At 42.0% G+C, this 22,000-nt stretch overlaps 2 protein-coding genes across 2 annotated transcripts in view; one reads left to right on the top strand and one right to left on the bottom strand.

Annotated features, from left to right (window-relative positions):
- LOC109966616 (nesprin-2-like) overlaps positions 1-16,841 on the bottom strand; it is a 22,357-nt gene extending 5,516 nt beyond the window's left edge. Inside the window, exons 1-13 of the mRNA XM_020611571.1 lie at positions 16,683-16,841; positions 11,979-12,105; positions 9,101-9,162; positions 7,005-7,100; positions 6,844-6,921; positions 6,669-6,761; positions 6,042-6,244; positions 5,586-5,785; positions 4,125-4,225; positions 1,086-1,199; positions 660-797; positions 337-501; positions 3-79 (exon numbers count right to left, since the gene is read on the bottom strand). Coding sequence (XP_020467227.1) covers positions 3-79; positions 337-501; positions 660-797; positions 1,086-1,199; positions 4,125-4,225; positions 5,586-5,785; positions 6,042-6,244; positions 6,669-6,761; positions 6,844-6,921; positions 7,005-7,100; positions 9,101-9,162; positions 11,979-12,066 — 1,415 coding nt within the window. The 5' untranslated portion in view covers positions 12,067-12,105; positions 16,683-16,841. The remainder of the gene's footprint in view (positions 1-2; positions 80-336; positions 502-659; positions 798-1,085; positions 1,200-4,124; positions 4,226-5,585; positions 5,786-6,041; positions 6,245-6,668; positions 6,762-6,843; positions 6,922-7,004; positions 7,101-9,100; positions 9,163-11,978; positions 12,106-16,682) is intronic.
- A 778-nt stretch (positions 16,842-17,619) lies between these two features.
- Positions 17,620-22,000, top strand: part of gphb5 (glycoprotein hormone subunit beta 5) — an 8,340-nt gene continuing 3,959 nt past the window's right edge. Inside the window, exons 1-2 of the mRNA XM_020611589.1 lie at positions 17,620-19,551; positions 21,044-21,242. Of these exons, the coding sequence (XP_020467245.1) occupies positions 19,523-19,551; positions 21,044-21,242 (228 nt within the window). The 5' untranslated portion in view covers positions 17,620-19,522. The remainder of the gene's footprint in view (positions 19,552-21,043; positions 21,243-22,000) is intronic.

Here is a 22,000-nt window from a genome sequence, read left to right as displayed (position 1 = left end):
CCATCATGTTACCATACTCATCTGAGTTCTGGAAGGACTGGAAGGTTTTCAGCTGCTGCGGCATCTCATCCAGGCAAACCTAGAGCAATACTCAGCAGTGAGCACGTTCACAAGCTCATTTATATGCTCACAAGAGTCTACATATCAACACCTCCCAAAGTAGAGTAGGAGAAGAGAGCATGTCAACACTTTGTCAGAACAGTAAACTAGCAGATGGAGCTTTTTAGTTTTATGTTCAACATAGAAAACCCTGCCCAAGGAGTCTGCATTTGTTCAGTCAGTATCAGTTTTATTTCACTTCTGAAAGTTTAAGGCTCAGCTGCAGTAAATATTCACTTTGAGCAGCTTCTGTTTCTCCCTGGCTTCGTCAGCAGCACGGCCATGGTCCTGAGGCTCGCCGTCCTCCTCAGCCCGAGCCCCCTCTGCTCTCAGCAGCCAGCAGGCCACCGTATCCAAGGGGGCTGGAAGACTCGTATCCAACTCCAGTTTGTATTCACGAAGCTAAATTAGAAATAGAGATGTAGAGAGAGTGACAAACAATTTCTCTCAACCACAAACTAGCACACCTAAAGCACATTAAGAACTTAAAATGCATCAATATCAAACAGTAACAGCAATACAGTAGTTTACAGGTTTGGGTAGATTTGATTGGAACTGACCTTTCCGATGAGGGCATCCCATGCCTCTCTGAGAGCCCGTTGCTCTTCGCTCAGATTTGGGCTTCGTCTCATTGCCGTTAGCAAAGGTATGATGGGACTCCGCTGCTCATTAAAGGACACCAGAAAAGTCTGAAATACCTGAGGGACAGATAATGTCACATTTAGTGTCACTCTTGTGAGGTCAACTAAAAAACAAAAAGAGTAAATCCACTTTTTTTGCTGAACATTCACCTGAACTTTGTTTTGTACTGTTAAACAACAGTATTTATAGAATGTTCAAAAAATCAGCATTTGACAGAGGCTGTCAACTTGGATCACAGGCCTCTTAGTAACACAATACCAATGCACCTCAGTTCATGAGACATGCAGTGATACACACAACGTAAGGTTGTGGCCCAACACATCTTGATGGAGCCAGAAACGTACATGGTATCTCTGTGAATAGCTTTCCCCCTCTGTGGAGTCCCATCCCTCCAGCAGCTCGTTGTAGGCCTGCACCAACCAGCACGTCACTTCCTGTGCCTTGCGATCAGGTGTCACCTTGTAACATGAAAAGCAAAAACCAGTTACTGACTGTAAATGATCAAACACATCTTAATCAGGATCAGTGATATAGTTTCATTTGGCGATCTTGTCTGCACAGGTCAAAACAGAGGGGAAACCACAGCTAAACACTGTCTAATTGTGCAGGCGGCTTACAGGAAGCCCAAAGACGCTGACAGTGGCTGTACTTTATCATTTATGATAACTAAAACAAACCAGACCACAACTTTATACCCAAACATTAAAACCTAAAATAACTTTTCTTTGTTTATCTGCATCACATGACAATGGAATGGACAGTAACCAGTGGAAGCCAGAACAGGAGGCAACTAAAGGTTGAAGGACAGCTGCAGAGAGGAGCTGTTCTACTTTGGTAGGACTAACGTTAGGCGATAAACCAAATGAGTTAAGCATAACTCACTCCCACAAGGCACCAACATGAGAGACTGTACACAAAACAGGACAGCATGTGGGTTGCTAGAATTTCTTGTAATTAAAGCGAGTCTGTGCACAGCAGCAGAGCAAGCCCATATGAAACTCTGTTTTGATGACAGAGTTGTTTTTTTAATCAAAAGAACACTGCAACACGTACAGCAAACACCTTTATTCCCCTTATCTTCTCCTGCAAACGGGGATTTTGTTACTTATGTGTAGTAGCATTTTTAAATTTTGTGCATTATTTAGAACAAGATATTCTTAATGTTTTAGACGTTTCTCATATTTGAACAAAACTCGCCATTTTACAAAATTCCAGGTTCTGTGCTGTCCTCCTGCAGTGTATCTTGCACAAACACTGCAGGATAAATGGCACCTCTTGGGGGTAAAGTAACAACAGAGTGTGGATTAAAGAGCAGCTACATATGAACATGCTGATATCTTGTCAGGAACCCAAGCTGGCCGGCATTTTGTCCACAGACTCATCTGTCATAAGTGGAAGTGATTGCTGTGCTGTAGACTCAGCCCGTAGGGGTTTTACTCATCTCATAGGAGGCTGGGAAACACACCCTCTCCGTGGCTTTGGATTTCTTCCCAGAGAACAGGGCAAACTAGTTTGATTCTGCATGATCAGTCCTGTTTTGAACCATCATGTGACCAGAAGGTAACCTTGGTTTTAAGCAACATAGTTTTAAAAGCAGACGCAGCGTTATTCCAATGAACAACTTCCCTGGTGTGTCTTTACAAAATACAGTCATCTGCAACAAAATCTAAACTTATTTATTGGTGCTGTGGAGGTTGGTTATGGCTGATTTGCTCCATATGAAACAGTAGTACCAAGGTTGTCAACTGCAAACCAGCAACCAGAGGCTCTCCACACACAGAGAAATCACTGACAGGGGGGTGTGGCACTGTCGGAGGTAAAGCAGAGTCCGATAAACATTTAGAAATCAGGGTTTGTTTTCCAACCCGTGACTCTGCTCTTTTGTTTTTTTGTATATTTATATATCCTTCATATTATTATAAAACAGTTTCTTTCTTCCTTCTCTTTCTTTAGCATACATAAACATTACTGATTGTTTTATTGTCTTTATTAAGTAGTTCAATTATACATTCATTTCCTTTCTTATTCAGTAGTTTAGTATAGTTAATATAGTATAGTTTGTTTACTAAACAACCATTATTATTTAGTCTGAGGTAACTTCAGAGAATTGAGGTAAATAAATTAGGGGATGAAGCAGTGGCGGGTTGTGACAGGCGGGGCTACCCGCCGCAGAGGAGTGTAGTGAACAGGGAGGCTGACAGGAGAAGGGCTTTTAGCAGGAGTCAGATACTGTGTCTAGGAGGAAGAAGGGCAGGAAAGAAATATGAGAGGAGAGAATGACAAAAGAATACTAAGAAAATAGTCAAATCCCAAGCAAAAAGGAACTGTGGCAAATGACTGAGGGGCAACGTACACACACTGGCAAAAACTGAGACATGCACTACTTTTTAACATGTACATAACATTTTACTTATTTTAACTAATTTAACTTAGATACAGCTAAAATATAACAATTTGCAAATATGCAACAGTTTTACCAAATGTGCTCTGCGGGCTGCAACTTGTTTCACAGCAATTTCCAAAAACATTCTCAAGTCTGGCTGAATTACTGGAAGCTGATACCAATCTCTCACCGATAAATCTGAATCTGCATATATTAGAAATGACAGAAAAATGCACCTGAGGTAAGAAACTGTGCTATCATCACACTGCAGACGGCAGTGTGATGATAGCACAGAGATGCATCACATCTCAGCAGACCATAGTGTGGAGTCTGGTGGGCAAAAACCCTCCCTCTGGTTTATATCTATGAGGATTCCTCCGCAACATGTGTGTACATACACATCACATACAGTGTGCGTCCATCTTTACACTCAAATATTGACTTTGGCAAAAGTGCAGAGTCATCAGTCAGAACTCTGCAAACATGCTTAGAGCACAGATGTGCAGGTCACACTTAGCTACAGTAGACAGCCTGGTTCAAATGGGTAAAATTAGGTTGAAATATAAAACTTTTATATGATATCTAGATGCATATAAAGATGTTTCAACAGACCATGACTGACTTCAATCCAAAGTGTAGTTTGAACCTATTACACATAAGTAAAGTCATCTAGATGTTGTTGAAACTACCTTTTTGTGCAACTCAGGCATGGAAAAACTTTTTCCACCTAGATTTATTTTTTTTGGCATGCAAATCAACATGCCAACGTGCACTGAGCACCGACAGAGCTGAGCCGAGCCACATCCTCACTCTGGTGACAGTGCACCGCAGTCGTTAAAGAGCTGAAAGCACCTTGAGCACAATCCTAAACTCTGCCTCAGCTGGTTGTCAGAACTAGTAGCTACCCGACATGGAAACATTCCTGCAAACACTGCTACCGTGTCAGCTGGTTCACCCTGTTGCTTAATTGTTGTGTAGAACAAGATACAGTGATACAGACCTGCATTTCTTCCTCTGGCACGGGGAGGTCTCTGGAGTACTGCAGGAACTGAGCCACATAGGTTATGATGGACTTCTCATCAGGGTCTCGAACGTCCACATCTGCATCGACATCAAGGTCCTCCATGATTAGCCTCACACTGCACTGTCAAAGCTTTAGACTAAGACATAAACAACCTGAAGCAGGTGGAGTTTCATACTGGAATCTGAGGAATGGAGGTGTAGCTCTTCTGTCTTTAAATCTCTAAGGCCTGCTAATAAACTTAACAGGCAGAGCAGAGTGAAACAAGTGAGGGTTTCACCTACGACTGAGGCAAACAAGCAGCGAGAGAGTCAGCAGACTGCCAGAACGTCATCCCACTTGCCCTCAGGCTCATCGGGTATGGCTCAGTTCCAGTACTAGGCTACGTTCGCCACACTTTCACAAAGAGTCACAGTGCGCCACATTAATTGCTGTGATACAAGTTGTTTGGCAAGAAAAATCCAATTTTTGGCAAGAAGAGTCCTATTTAGACAAGAGTGTTTGAGTGTCCGTAGCAGACCAGAGGGCACAGAGGATGCACTATGGAGTAAACATGGATAAAAGAGAGCATTCATGAAACCAAGTTTAACTGTAGAACGCAGAGCAGAAGACAAGCTAATCAATTAAAAATTAAGCACATGGCCAATCTGTGTGAGTCTGACAGAATATTTTTGCATCAGCATGAATCTGATGCGTTCCTGTGCAGAAAGCAGTTGACCCTTGTGATATTTTATAGCTACAGCCTGAAATGAAAATGAACTGACTCTTATTTGCCAGTCCAAAAAAAAATCCCAAATTATGTTGATATGTTTTGTCATGTTTACGAAATGTGTTAAAATGCACATAGGGTGAAATGGGACGGTATGGGTGATGGAAGGACACGGGAATACAGTGTGTATCAAGACTGCAAAGGTGGGGCTACAAATAATGGGCAGCAGGATGGCTCATCACTGCTTTATAATGTCAATATAACATTATATCAAGCTCTATTTACCCAGAGAAGAACCAGTCTGAACAGAAATGTGTCTCCCACACTGCAGAGTTTGAGTTTTTTTTTTTTTTTTTGCCTTTGCCATGAGTGCAGTGAGTAGTGCATTTTATGACTGAACAGAGTGGGAACAAGTAATACCACATTAAAATACAACAAATTGAGAATTACTTCACACTGTTATTTCAAGCCTTGTATAATATTCCTGTAATACATCTATATGGACTTATATCTGTTAGGGCATGTTAACAATGAGCTAGCCTCACACTGTTATGTAACTTCTAACAGAACGAGCAATTAATATAAAATATTTTTATGGAAATTTACTGTCACCTGTTTATACAGGTGACTTTCCAGTATCCATGCACCTTTGTCATATAGAATGTGTTCCTGCTTCTGTATGGTCATGTAGTTTGTGAACTGGCTGAAGGTAATACAGTTCAGTTACTCACCATCAGGCTCCAGCAGTCTGGGGATCCTCAGCTCTTTCTCTGCAATGCAGAAGGCCTCCTCCAGGTTCTGTTTGTTGCTTCTGGTTCTGGCTTCAGACAGATCCACCAGGTCGGGCCGCAGAGCGTACAGGATCGCCAGGAAGACAACTCCACTCCTCCAGCTTGCTTTGAAGTCCTTCACATTTATTGTGCAGCCAGCTCTGATGGAAACAAGTCATTTTATTACTGTTGTAATTCATAGGTAATTCATATTGCAGGCCTAGTGCACAAAGCAATGTGGTGGGCACACACGGGCAACTGTGGCTCAGGAGGTAGAGTAGGTCATCTTTTAACCCGAGGGTTGATGGTTTGAGTCCCGGCTTCTCCGGTCCACATGTTCAAGTGTCCTTATTAGAGGACTATTATTGGCTTGGCAACACCGATGCATCTTTGCCATTTAGATGACTGAGTGCTTACCTGTGGCACTGCTCCCGGACCCAGAGAAGCAGGGCCTTCTTGGCAGAAACCCTGAAGCGGTGGTGCAGCGGTGAGCCTCTGGGAGGAAGCGGACTGCTGCTGGCTGACCGGCTTGACAGGGTGGAGCGTGAGTCCAGGCTGTTCAGAGACTCCATGGAGGACTGACGTGAGTCGAATGATAGGCCACTGGCCAACTCCTCGATCTAAGAGAACCACCAACACACTGTTTATCATTTGAGGTGTTTATACTGATGTAAAGCAATGAAAACGATTTAAAACGGGACAATAAAGAAAAGAAGAAAGGGCCCAGGAAACCGCTATCAATGAAAAAACTAAAAGGCTTAACACTCCAGAAAGATAAGGAACCATCACTGGCTAATAAAAGATATATTCAATAAACTGGGCTAATTGTTAGCATTACATTAGGTTTCCTTCGTTGTGTAAATTGGACCTGGCTCAAACTGGTTTCAAACTGGTCTATATTTCTGAGACAGAAGCTAAGTGATAAACAATACAAGCTTTCTATCTGACAGCTGTAGTGATGCGTTGAAGTGAGAAGGACAGCAGAGATAGAAAAATGAAAAATTAACAAGCAATGGAATAAAACAAACGAAACGTTAAACTGACATGATACTGTAGGATGATTGTCCATATGAGGCCCAGGATGATGGACGGCTTTCCATCAGTGATGTCAGGAATGTTTATGTTGACCAGTTTGATCTGCGGAGAAAACAGGAAAATATTTCAGACTTCCACAAATTCTGGGTCGACAGTCAGAGGGCCCCTTTAACGTGACATTTACCGATTTCTTCTTCAGAAACGAGAGGGCTTTCTCAATGTTGCTTCTGTGCTGAAACATTCCCCTGCCTCGCTCCCGACTCTGCAAAACACAACCAGACAATCAGACTCCTGGCACATTACGACTGGAAAACAAGTTAAAGGCTGAGTAGAAAAAGAACTCACGATGCGCTGGCTGCTCATCACCTCCAGCAGGTCCAGCAGTTTGGAGCCATCACGGAAGTCATTGAACAGATCCACGACCATACACGGTGGCCTCCGCTGTCACAACACACACAGACGCACTGTCTTTCCTTTTATTCACATTTACACTTGTAGCTGTCAAGGCACTGAGACTGAGAGCTGTACCTGTATCAAGGCAACATGTGGACGTCTTCTCTATATTTGGTTACAGTTGTTGAATGTTCTAGTTTTTGTAAAATACGCCATCCTTACAAGAACGCAGTAAACAATAAAAACATTCCTATATTCTCTTTATATTATGTAGCAAAAGTTATGATGTAAGAACTTTGTAGTAGTTTTACAAAGTGTTTTTCTGCAACATAATGCAACTGCCAGAAAATCAGCTTTGGAATTTTGTTTTTGTAGCTTGAGCTAAAAGACGACTTGTTCCTTGTGGTATCCAAACAAAACTAATTAGTTAAAGCTTAACATGTGGTGTTAAAGCTAAAAAGGCCTGTTTGTCTCAGAGAAGCTGACATTTTGGCAGCCTTTTGAAATCTTCTCCTGATACGGATGACTATTTTAGTTTGACTACCATCTGACAGGCCATAGATGAAGCAGCAATAAACAACATGCACATACAAGACTCACATGTGACCGTAACTACACAGAGTCTCTCTGGCCCAGGTCTGAACCACCAATCAGAAAGCTGTTTACAGCCTGGTGTAAACAAATGTTCCTTCTGTGACAATATTCACACTCTTTTTGTCAATTGTACTTGTTATAATTTAACTGTAGCTCTTTCTCTACTTTGTGCACTGTTCTAGTTTTCCTTTCATGGCCCAGTAACAGAGCAGCATGTATTCATTACGGCTACATCGGCCCAGAGGTTACCAGGTTTTAGCAGGTCACAGATATAACTGCGTCACTATAAATGCAAAAAAGTAAAAAGCTGCTGCACACTTCCAAAGTGGACACACAACATTCCAAAAAGAAATCAATCCATATGTGACACCATGTGCTTTGTAACATGAGCCCTAATGTGAACAAACACCAAAGGATTAACAGTGATCTCCACCATTCAGTTTTCTGGCAGCGTTCCCACTCAAGGCCAACACTGAGTGGGTGGGTGGTTTGAAGAGGTGTGGCTGGTGGGAGGTGGTGAGGGGAAGGGGAGGGCGGTGGCCGACTGTTCCTGTCTGTCTTTGTGCTGTGAACCTTGCCCCACAGTTCTATATTTACATACACAGTTCCCCACCCCCGCCCCACTGTCATATTCACAGCTGACCTCCAACATGAGGCAGGAGGTAGTTTGAAAACAAGACAGTGACCTTTTGCAACAATGCTGCCTTGTGCCAAATTCAGACCTTGTTGGATTTCTGTAAACACGAGCTCCTGACTGGGACAACCCCTGTAATGATAATTAAATGTAGGATCTAGTTGTGTTTTATAGGGTCTGAGATCTCTCATGAAGCATCACAAGCCTCGTGCATTTATTTTAGTTTGCTTTGCTCCATGAGGTCAGTTGCTTTAGGCAGTGAGCAGCCCAAAAGGTGTTTTATAAACCATTTAATTACAGAACCATTTTATATTTTAAGGGAATATGGGGGTAAATGTGAGTACAGCAGGTGATCAATCATGTCACGCCCTTACATGCTCCTACGTTCCTGCATTTTTATTAAGCTGCACCAACCTTATCCCTGAGGGAAAACTGAACTATTTCAGTAGTAATGGAGACTATATAGATACAGCTAAGTGTATGCTATAAGGGACAATGAGGAGTAAAAAGTCTCATTTGCAAAAAAATCCTATAAGACAGAAACATGATAGTTTTGCTATGGTAAGCACTTCTGTTTCAGCCCTGCATTTACAATGCGACCAAGCTAATGGTGTGTTAATGATCAGTAGACTCACTGCGAAGATACTAATGCCTGCAGTAAGAACAGAGTATAAGTTTGTATATTCGGTAAACTACTGTAGCCTGATCCTTCAAAACCTTTCTTAATACTTTTATCCAGTGTGGCAAACAGTAACAAACCACCTTAAATCACTCCGTCACCTCAGTCTGACTGAGGTCAGAGTTCAGAGACACAACCCACCTTTGCCAGCTGAGCATTGACCCAGTTAGTGAAGGTCCGCTTCTGAATCTGTTCTTGTTCAACTATTGAAAAAGAAGAAATACTCGGTGTCAAGATTAACTTTACATGCACTTTGCACATTTAAATTGCAGGATTTAAGATCATGATGCTATACACAAACCATTTATACTGAGTGCAACAGTTTCAGTTTCCTAGCGAGCTAACATTATTAGAGACTGTGTCACCTTGGATAAGAGAGCAGTCAACTGTAGGCGGTGTGATCAAAGCAGACATTCTCCTGTTCAGGCTAATAACAGAAATGTTATTAGAGAAAACTACCTCAAACTCTGACAGCAGGAACCAAAGATCACGTCTCACTTCTTTAAATCAATGCCAGTTCCTTATACACATAATCTTAATCGTTGCTTAACTTTAAAGCAGTGGTTCAACATTTTGGGAAATTTTCTTATTTGTTTTCGTGCTAAGATTTAGTGTAGATGAGAAGATCGGTGCCACCCTCACACCTGCATGGCTCATCATAAACGAAGACTGGAAAAAGAGGGAAACTGCAAACAGAGCAACAAGTTTCTTATGAAAACACAACCAAGAAGCCAACAATAAAAAAAACCAACCCTGCATATATTTTCAAATAATCAGAGAAGTAGAGTTTCGGTCATTTCCATTTCGGACATCATTTGTTTATTACCATCGAAGGAATTTGTGCATTATATTTTCACAAACTGCTTTACAAGTACAATAAACAGGCTACAGAGAAGTTTCAGCATTAAAGACCAGTGTAAGTCACAAGAGGTTTGGTCACTGACTATCACACACCAGTGTAAAGCTCAACGAAGTCATTCAGGTCAGTGACTGTATGAAGAGCCTCACATATAATCCAGTCCTCATTCTCCATTGTCCCCATAAAGCCAGCAACTCAATGCACATCTCAGCCACAGCTCCTTCATACTTCCATGGTATCCCTGTGGCCAGAGTTAAAGCTACACAGCATCTCAATGAATCAGCTCTGCTTCAACACTGTTCTTTTTTTTTTTAAACTTCATATAAAGCTGATTTAGTTGCCATTTTTAATATGTCCACAATAATCATTGTACTCTTTGGCAAGTCAGTTTACACTTGTGTTTGCTGTGCTTGGATCATGTGGACAGACCACGATTCTTCTCTTAAACTTGTACTCTTTGGCGAGTCAGTTTAGACTTGTGTTTGCTGTGCTTGGATCAGGTGGACAGACCACGATTCTTCTCTTAAACTGTAGCTGTATTTACACATCGTCAGTCACCTCATGGAGAAGTGGTGATGAAGATTGGTACTGTTATTAGAATAACGTGATAAGATAATAAAAACGTATTTCAAGCAGGATTATGGTCATCTCGTCAACATGAAATGATCATCACTTTGGACCTTCTATCTGTTCTGATGCAGTTAATAAGCCTCATAATGAAACCAGATTACATGTACAGTACTGTGTATAAAGAAGTATCTGTTCTACTGATACAAACACTGAACACACCCAACATAAGCTATTTTTAGGAGCACTCTTTCATCATTACTATTTCTATTATACACAGACAGAAAGACTTTCCCACTAGTATTTAACAAGCTGGTGGGCAGAGAACTGTTAACAATAGAGGTCATAAATATGATGATAAATAATGATAATAATAATGAAAAGCATGTGTTAGGTTATTTCTTAGTTAGATAGATATTTAGAGATTTGTTAGAGAAATGGTTAGTGGAGACAGATTGACTAGCTCAGGCTGGTAACTGTTCAGTAATGTGCTTGCAGTGCAGACTGCAAGTAGGCCAAGGTTGCAGGCAAAGAGCTGTTGGTATTAACTGTAATGCTAGTCTTAATATTTGTCTTATTGTGTAATGTTATGTCAAATTGTTTTAGATACACACCACGAAAACAACAGCCACACACCTTGACTTTTCCTCATGTTTTGGCTAACGTTATAGTCAGCTGCAGGCTGGCATATCAGGTGACGTCACGGTTTGACGCCCTGCGTAGCATGGGCTAGCCCAAAATGATTAAGATTATATAGGTTTCTTGGTCCAGGCTCGGATCATCTTTCCAAGCTGCCTGCGCGCAGGTGGATGGTGAGAGAGATCTGGACGTGTAATGTTAATTTTACCTGTGATCCTCTGAATAAACCAGCACGGTTATTTTTTATAAAATCTAAAGCAGTCTACTTCGTCTTATTGTGAGTTCCTGGTTTAAAAGAGCCGGAAGAGGCTTCATAGAGAAATAGAGGCTTATACATGTCTCTCTGAGAGCAGGGCTTCAGTTTTCAGCAGTGGACAAACTGTCCCCCTGATCTGGACACATAACTGAGGCATAATAGTTATTTAGTTGCCACAGTAACCGAGCTAAAACAATGAAATCAAGACATTTCTTTTTACACTTCCTCCCAGTGTGAGCAGAGGCCACGAACAATAAGCCGTCACTGAGTTCAGCTTGTTGAATTAAATCACTGACCTACAAATGCACCAGGGCAGCTACAATCACCTGAAACAGAGACCAAGTAACACCACAAAAAATACCTCTTCTGAACTTTCACCCACAAAAATAATGTTGAAAATAAAAAACAAATCTACCTAGAATTGCCACCTCACAGTTGTAAAGCTCTCCCAACCAGTCAACGTCATGGGAATGTGACAGACACGTGGTCACTGTGACCATAGACCACCAAAATCTAATCAGTTGATCCTTGAGTCCCAGTGGACACTTGTGCCAAATGTAAAGAAATATATCACACTCACAAGAACGGGCTGGACGGACAACCCGAAAACAAACATAAAGACAGGACAGTAAAACCACCCGGCCACAAAAAGTCTAATGTGTGTGACACACGTTTTCTCCAGATGGAGCGAGACTGACCCTGCAGTAGCATGTGGACGTTGTCGATGTCCAGGGGGATGGACCCCCGCTCCACCAGATCATCTCCACAGTAGTAGTCTGACGACATGCTTTCTCACCCACAGCCTCCTGGAAGCATGGCACTGCTCTGGAAAACAGAGTAAAGGTTACATCAGTGTTAGTGCGGTCCGGTGTAGTGCAGCTTAAAAAGGAAAGGACAACGCTATCTGCATGGCTAAAGGTTTGATATCCAGTGGCAGTCTAGATTGTGTGCAGGGAACATGGAGCTTGAGGTCAAGTTTAGCCTAAACCTTCATCAAAATCTAGTCACACCTGACTCGTTGTGTGGAAACACTGAGAAGCCTGATCTCTAGTTGGAAACCCTCTTGGCACACAGGTAGCAGCGTTTAGCTTTCTATGCCTTCACTGTTTAGGGGTGGCTGTGGCTCAGGAGGTAGCATGGGGCGTCTCCTAACTAGGAGGCTGGCAGTTCAATTCCCAGCTTCTCCGGTCCAAATGAAGAAGTGACCTTGAGCAAGATGATGAACCCCCATTTGCCCCCAGTGATGTGAGGGCGAATGGGTGAACGGACAAATAGTGGGAAAACAATTTGAGCTTGCTGCAATACACAAGTATAAAACCATTTACTACTGCTGTTTAGGCCAAAAGTGCTTCATGAGGCAGCGGAAGAGTAAAAAAAAAACAAACAAACGTACAAAAACTGACTGAATGTGGCAGCCACATCATTCAAAGACACAAATGTAGCTTCAACAGAAACAACTTCTAAAGTACAGTCTGTGGGGAGTTTATCAACTGTAACGCTGTCCTGTCCGCTCAGGTTTGGTGCTGTGCTGTATTTTGTCTTGTTCTATCTCGCCCTGAGACATGAATAAGTGTGCTGAGAAAAATGTGTGACATTTAGGCAACTCTCCAAACACACCTGCCTAAAATCACAATGTGAAAAAACTAGCAGCGCCTTTGATTTGCCATGCATGTCTTTCTCTGCTGATCACAAACATGATTGACAGTTCAGGAGGCTGGACAGGTGAGTGAGACTAAAATAAAGTGTGAAGCAACACTAGGCCTTACTAACACATCAGACCAAATGTCAGATTAGGTCAAACAGTAGCAGGTCATCTCTCATCCAAACTAATCAGATGGCATCATGTTGAATCAACTTCCTGATGTTTGCTGTACTGACTTCAAGCACCACCAACCTATTACTTCCAGTAGTATTAAAGAAGTGCAAAGATGAATGTCAGAGGTCCCTTTGCGATATCATATGCCCACCAGTGAAGATGCATCCAGCCTTCAAGTGCACTAAAACAAACCATGCACCTCCACATGCTTGTCCAAGGTTTGTACCACAGTGCTGTTCAACAGCTACACAATAGTGCTCCAGCTATTAACACATGCACAACTGCCCTGGATGTTTACATGGGCACGTGGACACACAGTGAAATAAACCTACACTGAGAAGTATATGTGTGCATGATGGGGACGTTTAAACCACTATAACATGGCATCTGAGGAATCGCAAAGCTTCACATCAGCTGCAGAACAAGTGACCAGGGGAGTGAGAGTGAACAGGGATTGACGGGGGGGGCAGGAAGCGAGGACGAGAGACACATAACAGGAAGAAAAAGAAAGTGCTGCTAATGAAAACAAAACAGCGTTGTTGTAATAAAAACAACCAGTTTAAGCTTGTTACTTGGATTCAGGCCTCTAACCAGAGCACAACGCTGCTGTATGAGTCACACTTGGTAAGGAAAATGAAAGCAACTCTCCTTTTTAGTGAATCTGCCATCAGGTCAAAGGTACCACCTTTGTAGAGGTACCCACAGATGAAAATGATAATTACTAAGCAGTTTAGCTCTGTTAAAAAATAACAAGTGAGGAAGAACAGACACAACAGAGGAAGAGAGATCAAGAGGAACTCAAGACTCAAGTGAATCAAGAGAGAGATTAACCTATAAAGTGAAGAGGAGAGAAAAAAGACAGAGCAACAAAAAGATTTTAACTCATAAAAAGGATTAGGAGTGAGCGTGCATGTATTGTAGATGTAAAATGCTGGGAAGCACAAAGCAAAGGATCCTTAACAGGGGAGTGATGTCCTCCACTTACACAACACAACAATAGACAGTCAGGGTCCCTCATTCACTGTAATGTGCTTCTCGTGCCACCACAGAGACCCTGGCCCTTTTATTCAGCTCTGAATTAGCCCATTTTATTGCTGACACTGACTTTGTTGTACTGAGTAAAATACAGAATAATGTATGTTACCAAAATGTAATATTTGTCTTGGCACAGTGAAGAATGAAATGGATGCAGCCTGAACATGTAAACAACACAGGTGGAACTGAACTGATGTGAGGTACTGGGACAACCCTGCCTATGTCCAGTTTGCACAACAGGTGTAAACAAACACCTGTGAAAACCACATCTACCACATTCCCTCGCAGCTTCAGGTTTGAACCCCCAGCTCCTGTGCTTCCTCCTCCTCCTCCTCATCAATGGAACCTATTAGCTCTCTAAATGACTTCCAGCACGTATTTGTACTGTGTGTGTGAAAACGAATCTGAACCTGTCACACAGTGCGCTCACAGACACACCCCAGATATGACAATAGCACAGGGGAGAGGCAGTTGGTTTCTTTCACTAAAAACATAACACAGAGATCAATTTAAGACAAATAACCTGCAGGCAGGCTTTCAGCATAGTGTCATTTTTAACATACTCACCCAAGTCGCTGAGACCTGGCTTGGTGAGTTTTAATGCCACAATCATTTCCCTTTGACATAAACATTAATAGCAACAAAGAAACACTGAATATAGAGCGGGTACTAATGCCTCATGCCAGGTCACACCCTTGTCCCTAGGGCCCTACATAAAAAAAAAAACAACTACAAATAAGAGCTTAAAAACTATGGCAGTGCAGATTATCACAGACAAAATACAGGAAGATATTTTGGATTAATGCTGCAAAAAAACAAAACAAAGAAAAACTGCTGAGTGTTACTTCCCAGCACTTGCAGAAAGGCAGGTGCTGGTCACAGCCCCCACCCAGTTTTTCCTGAATGGCCAGGTCAGCTGGCTGCTCAGACCACCAGGTCCCCAGTATGCCACCAATCAGACCAGGTCCCACTATGCCTTTCTAATCCAGGATGATTCCCAGCTCATTTCAAAGATCCTGTATAACAGTGGGTTGTGTCAGTGTTATCCATTTGCTGGGAACATGTGGATTCACATGACAGAAATGGTTTAACAGGCTCTGTGACCCAGGCACTGTCTCTAGATTATTCTACAGCTGAAGACAAATAAACAAACAGAGTCCAGTGTTCTGAAACCGACATCTGGGAAACAGGACATGGTCTAATAAAACTGAAAAATCAACTGGACTAGATTTCTAGGTCGAAGACGTTTCACCTCTCATCCAAGAGGCTTCATCAGTTCTGAACTGATGAACTGATGAAGCCTGGTGAAACGTCTTCGACCTAGAAATCTAGTCCAGTTGATTTTTTTTCAGAAGTTTTTTCAGTTTACTATGACCTGGATGACTGAGTGGTCAGTCATGTCTAAAAAGTTATTCCATCCATTCATCCACTTTCTTCCACTGATCCGAGATCAGGTCATGGTGGCACCAGGTTCAGTGAGGTAGCCCAGATGCCCCTCCACCCCACATTTTCCACAAAGTTTAAAAGTTATTTCCATTAGAAGTTAACAGTTACAGAGGGGACCGGTGCATTTAAAGTCGAAACAAAAGGTTCTGCTGCAAAACAACACATTCCTAAAAAACTCACCTTCCACAACACCATCCAAACGAGTTTGTGCAAAGATCCCAGCTCCCAGCTCGGTTCAATGACACTAATTCTATGAAACAACATAGTGTACTCATTTTTAGAAACTGTACTTTGTCCTCACTACCAATTCATATCATAATTGTACATTCTCAAAAACATTTTTTAAGGAACCAAACTTTAATCCACCTGTCTGAAAATCAGACACTGTCCGGCTTCCAAAGGTGCTTATTCTGCACGTCTCCAAAACTAAAACTCACTTTTCAGGTGTGTTCACTCTTCATTACATCCCTGTCAAAACAATCATCATAACACAAAGTCAATCAATTTTAAACATGGTACCAAACTATGTTATGCTATGAATATGACAAGAAAATGTATTATCTATACAAATACTGTATATGATGATGACGACATCATGCATTTATTCTGTTGGCACTTAAATGTTTGAGCATTTATGAGTAATACACATTATAAGGACACAACAGTCTGTTAGTACATCATAATACAAAATATGTATTTTCAACCCATTTAGTTTTTCAAACATATAGATGGTGCTGTATGCCTTCAAATGCCAGAAAGTGTGTTCCCCTTGTCTGCAGGAATGAAAGACAGTGTCAGTGTTGTGAAGCTGTCAGGCCCAAAAATAGCTGCAGGGAACATGTGTATGGCTGCTCTCAGATCAGTTCAGCAGAGCCCTAGACCAAGTCCTCGAGGAAGACCAAAGGACTTTTGGACAAAGCAGATAACAAAGACTGCCCTGCAGGTCTAAAAGCATTCATAAGCTTTGCCTCTCAAAGCAGAGGAATCAGAAGGGATGACAGCAATAACATTTAGTCAAAAGCCAATGCATTCTTTACATCTGCAGATACAAGTAATCACTCTAAGTTTCAGATAAACACACATTCAAGAGGTTGCTTGTACTTACATGCAGCAAAGCAGTGATGTAGATGCAGGTCCAGGCAAAACTTATCTCCAGTGTGGAGGAACAAATTTTGCCCTGTAGTTGGTGGAGATGAAACCTGAAGACCAGCTTGACAGACCTGAAGCCCACAGAGCTGCAGGATGGTCGGACTGTCACCAGAGGAGCCAGAGCCATACCAGGGTACTACAGGGAAACTAAATGGCTCCTGACCAGCAAGTTGGTGGTTCGACTCCCGGTCTCCCCCCATGCCTAAGTGTCCCTGAGCAAGACACTGAACCCTGAATTGCCCCCGGTGGCTTGACTAGTGTCGGTGCGTGGCAGCCTGTCATCATTGGTGTGTGAATGGGTGAATGGTGTATGATCTCCTGTAAAGCTTTGGCCAGTGCAACACACTGTGAGAAAGCGCTATATAAAATACAGTCCATTTACCATTAATGGAACTCATGTCAGGTCACCCTGGAACCTGAGTGCAGCTCTGGTCTCATCTCATCAGTTCATAGACTGAAATGTAGGGAAGATAATATACTAAGAAACAAGCAACGAGGCTATTATTCGACTAGTTATTAGTGGACACAAAGCAAAGCCTGAACTTATTGTGTAGACTTAGTCACTTAGCTGACTGAGTTAATGCGGTGCTAAGGGTACAGTGCTCCACTGGTAATGCTACTGTAGCTAAAACCCAAAGTTATGGTCAGTCCTGTTTAGCTGCTGACAAGAACTGCACTGACACAAAACATTACTGCTGAGGCAAATCAGCACTTGGCTTTTTAGTTAATAAAGCTTTCCACATATATGAAAAACAAAAATATACTGAAACCTTAAAAATATGCCATCGAGACAGACGACGAGGACACTTCTGACAATGTAAAAGTGGTTAAAATAGCATCGAGGCAAGAACTACTGCTGCAGCTTGGATAATGTGAAATGTCTTATCTCATGTCATAGTGACTAGTGTGCTCACAGATCTCTGGAAAATATCAGTACTGCAAATGAGCACCAGAGGTCAGCACAGCATCATGTTACTGTCAAGCTGCTGATGTCTGCAGGCAAAACCCACAACGAAGTCCTGCACCAGCAAAGATGAACTGTCATTAATGACCTTTATGCTCTGTAACATCTTAGTCGGTGTCTGTGTTTTCAGTTCCATGTTAACTACACTAATTCAAATAGATTAGACACATTTAAGAACAGAAGGCAGTCACTTTACTCTTGAGTACAATGCAGACCACTTTTGCTTACTTGCTTGTTGTGGAGCATCAAACAATATCACACAGTGGTCCTCATCATCTTGATAATTCATCAGCTGTCAAGCTTTTAAACAGATTTAGACATAAAAGTTCCAGAATGCTCATGTTTGAACACCCTCAAACTTCACCTTGATGAAGTCTGTGACACTGCCAACAGCTCCGAACAAGCGGTACTGGAGTGACTGGATTGATGAACTGCTCTGAAAGCTGTTTGTCACCTATCTGCAGGTTTAGTGGGTGCCTGGTCGACCTTGTTTCCTCGCACCAACGAGATCCTGGTTTCCACTGCTATGATCACTGGAGTTCTCTGTATTCTCACTGCGCTTACACAGATTTCCTTTCTCACTTAAATACATGCACATTGCTTGCAGTATTACGAGTCTCCCTGCCACTGCCTTTAGGCAAGAAGCTAGCCTCAGCATTGGCTCCTAGTTGCTTCTTTTGGTCAGGCTGGATTAAATGAAGATGAATTAAGCATGACAAGACAATGAAGCTAAAAAAAATACTTTCATTAAGAATCTGTAACTAATTACACAAAAGCTGGATTGTTGGAATCTGCCCTTTGTGCTGGGTAACAATTAACCTCACTGTGATCACCATTCTCAGCCCATTACATGCATTTTGCCACTGCACACCACGCACATTGTTCAATAATAGCCTCCGGATGGGTAATTTTTTTTCACGATGAGGAGGAGGAGCGGGCGTCTGAGAAGAACCTGTCCCAGACTCATCCTCTCCACTATTCTCTAATCTAACTTTAATTGCTTGGCCTCAACCTCAAACTTTACTTACTTAAAGATTCATTTCCCAAACTACTTGAGAGAAGCTCTGCTCCGCTGGTTCCACACGCTGCCCTCAGGGCCTCTGACAGTGGTAATTTCTTGATGAGGCACTTACTCACCCAAATCAATTCATCCCCTTTCTTCACATCTCCTTGTCTCCTTTCTCCTTTTCCTGTCAGTCTCCTCCAAGGGCTGATGCATTCTCCAACAAGCATCTGTCTTAAGTCAGTGATCCATATAGTAAAGACTGAACATGTGAAGAAATGTCCTGTGGAAATGTCACTAGAAACAAAAATAAAATTTTAAAAAAGACATTGAAAAGTGAGAGCAAATGGCAGAATGAGGCAAACAGCAGTGCTGGAGCTCAGGGGTGTAGTCATCACAGTCGACATGTGAGAACAGGAGTAGGGTCGGCCCATGGAGCCAGCTAATTGAGCTCAGACACAGGTAGGGGCTGTGTTTGAGTAGGTTGTTGCCCCTCTTCCATGTGGATGACTACGAACAAAAGGCCTAATCAAGTTAATGGAGTGGGAACAAAACGGTGGCTTAACTAGATGGGCAGCGACAGGTAGAAGGAGATTTAGGGAGACTGAGTGGAGGACCGGAGCTGCTGACTGGCAGGACACAGGACGATAAAATCCCCTGCTTATACTGTCAGATCCATTAGCAGGTGGTTCAGGTCTGGGGAACATACAGTGACAAGTACTGTGTTAGCGATCCACACTGCCGAGGAACGCCAGAGCTGATACTACAGGCCGACAGGCTACAACAGTGAGAACAGCTGCTGGTCTGGCAGCAACAACCTGAACTATAGATGACACTACAAAGGAAGAAGACACAGTGGTGAGTAAATACAAAAAAAGCTTATTTCAATGTATTTAATTTCACTTGGATAATCTCTTCAATACAGATACACTGGGGTTACGTACAGTACACTAAACTCCAACAGAACAGCTCAGGTTCTTCCTTGGCCCTAAAAGCTAATCTCACCCTAATTTCAGCTTCGTGTGATATAATCACATGATCTTCATCGGCAGATGGAGTTTGTCCTGTTTGGAACTATAATGTGATGTACATTTTTTTATGAAAAATGATCAGAAGCTCCACAACAGCTGCTGAGCTGACCCTGTAGTAGGAATGGTTTCTCAAAAACGGCACAGCAATGTAAACATATAAATAATAGCGACAGTCTGCACAGTGAGTCTGTCAGTAAAGTTCTTCTAGTTTACAGATTTGAGTTATACTTGAAAACCTGTCAGTTTCTTACATTGCAGACCTGTCTAGCTGAGAGACAGCAGTATCATCATACTACTGCACACACCATTTTGGGATTTGAGGTCTGTGGTGGGGTCCACCTCAGCGATCCTGTTAGGAAAGGAAGGAAACAGACATACTTGATTTGAAGACCACATTCAGTACAGTTACTTTAGTTCTGCCCATAATGGTGTCGGTAGCAGCCACTGATTTGAGTCATCTGATCTAAATACACCATGTGCCATGAGGAGAGTCACACTTCTGACCCCCTAGTTTTTGTTTAATTAAATTTGTTTCATTAAAAGTCAAAGTGGAGTACTGATACTGAATGAAGTCCTCTAACTGACAGCAGCCCTGATGACAACGCTGAACAGGCCAACTTCATGTTGAAAACTGTCCTGAGCACAAAGTTTCACTTACTGTACTTATCCAGCCACATTTACCAGACTGGAACCAGTTTTGGGGACTGGTACACTAGGAGAGATATTTTGGAGTATTGCTGACCTCCTGCTCTGAGGAAGCTGACCCTGTTTAATTGTCCTTAGATGCTCTTGGCCATTTATGGGATGTCCAGATTGTGGTTTTATAGTTCGAGGAGTCAAATGTCAATGTTAAGATGGAAATTCCAGTCAGCTAAAGACTTATTAAAGAGTATCAGGTGCAGTCTGCCTTTAGAGATAGGAGCCAATCAAAATCAAGTCCTGCTGGGGTCCGTTTCCCTGGAGTTTGTCCAACCAGTCAGAATCTAATTAACATGATCTACAACACATTTCTTACTTTAAATACTGAAAATGATTATAGCTCTGCAGGATTTCTTCGCTGATGTAACACAATGATTTGACTTAAAACATTTGAATTGTGTTGTTATGAAAGCTGCAAAATATAAATGATTCCTGTCCTAAAACATTCATAGTGCCCTGCTCCATGTCACCATCACTGGCAACACCATCCCAGTTAATACCTTCATCTCTAAGATGAATATCACTGAAAAATAATCTTTCTTTAAGCTGCCTCTTTCTCATTTATGTCCATCTTTTCTTTAAATCTGACCATGTTCTTTTAATCTTAATCCCTCCCCCAGGAGGCCCAGACTGGTGTTGTGCTGGTTTCTGCTATGGAACTGTCTTCAGCCAGACTCTCGCCACCAGGCCTTGGCCATCAACTTGCAGCGCTTCACTGGCTGTGCAGTCCGGGAGTTCACCTTCCTGGCCAAGAAACCTGGCTGCAGGGGCCTGCACATCACCACTGACGCCTGCTGGGGGCGCTGCGAGACCTGGGAGGTGGGGAGCTACTACACTGTACACACAAACACACACACACGTAATTGTGATTAGACTGAGAAGTGACGCAACCACAGCTGACAACTTTACACACAAAATTAGCCTGCTCTTTGCATCAATTTAAATATGAGGAGAGAAATAAGAGAAAGGTGGATCAGACGGTCAGACAACCAGGTACACAAATAAAGACAGACAAATAGCACAGATACAGAGATGGAGAGAGGTGATCCCCAAGGAGAAAGTTTTTTGATTTTTTTGATTTGATTTATTCTTTCAAACATGTAAAGACAGTCAATATGTCAACACACATAATTTCACACATATCCACAAATGCATTATCAATTTGCTTATACTGTACCTAGTACATGCTTGAATGGAGTAGGAAGAAGTCAGACTTATCTAGTCCTACCCCATGACATCATCTTACATCATTGGTTTGCAAGCAGTATCTCTACATACACCACGTTCTACACCACGCTAGTGATATACTAAAGAATTATTACAAATTGTTAACATTCTTACATAATTACATACTATGATAATTATCTTCTACATCACACAAGTAGAATTATTACATAGTGTTAACATTCTTACACCACACCCACAATGTTACACCTGATTAATCATTAATCCTGTTCTTGCATATATCTTGATTGACACATACCTTTATATTTATGTTTAAACTCGTCAATTCTATTACTATTTTTTATGTCCACACTTAAATTATTCCATAGTTTTACCCCACTTATGGAAATACA

The sequence above is a fragment of the Monopterus albus genome, unplaced genomic scaffold (assembly GCF_001952655.1).
Source record: "Monopterus albus unplaced genomic scaffold, M_albus_1.0 scaffold115.1, whole genome shotgun sequence".
NCBI lineage: Eukaryota > Metazoa > Chordata > Actinopteri > Synbranchiformes > Synbranchidae > Monopterus > Monopterus albus.
This window is presented reverse-complemented; position numbering and strand designations above follow the sequence as displayed.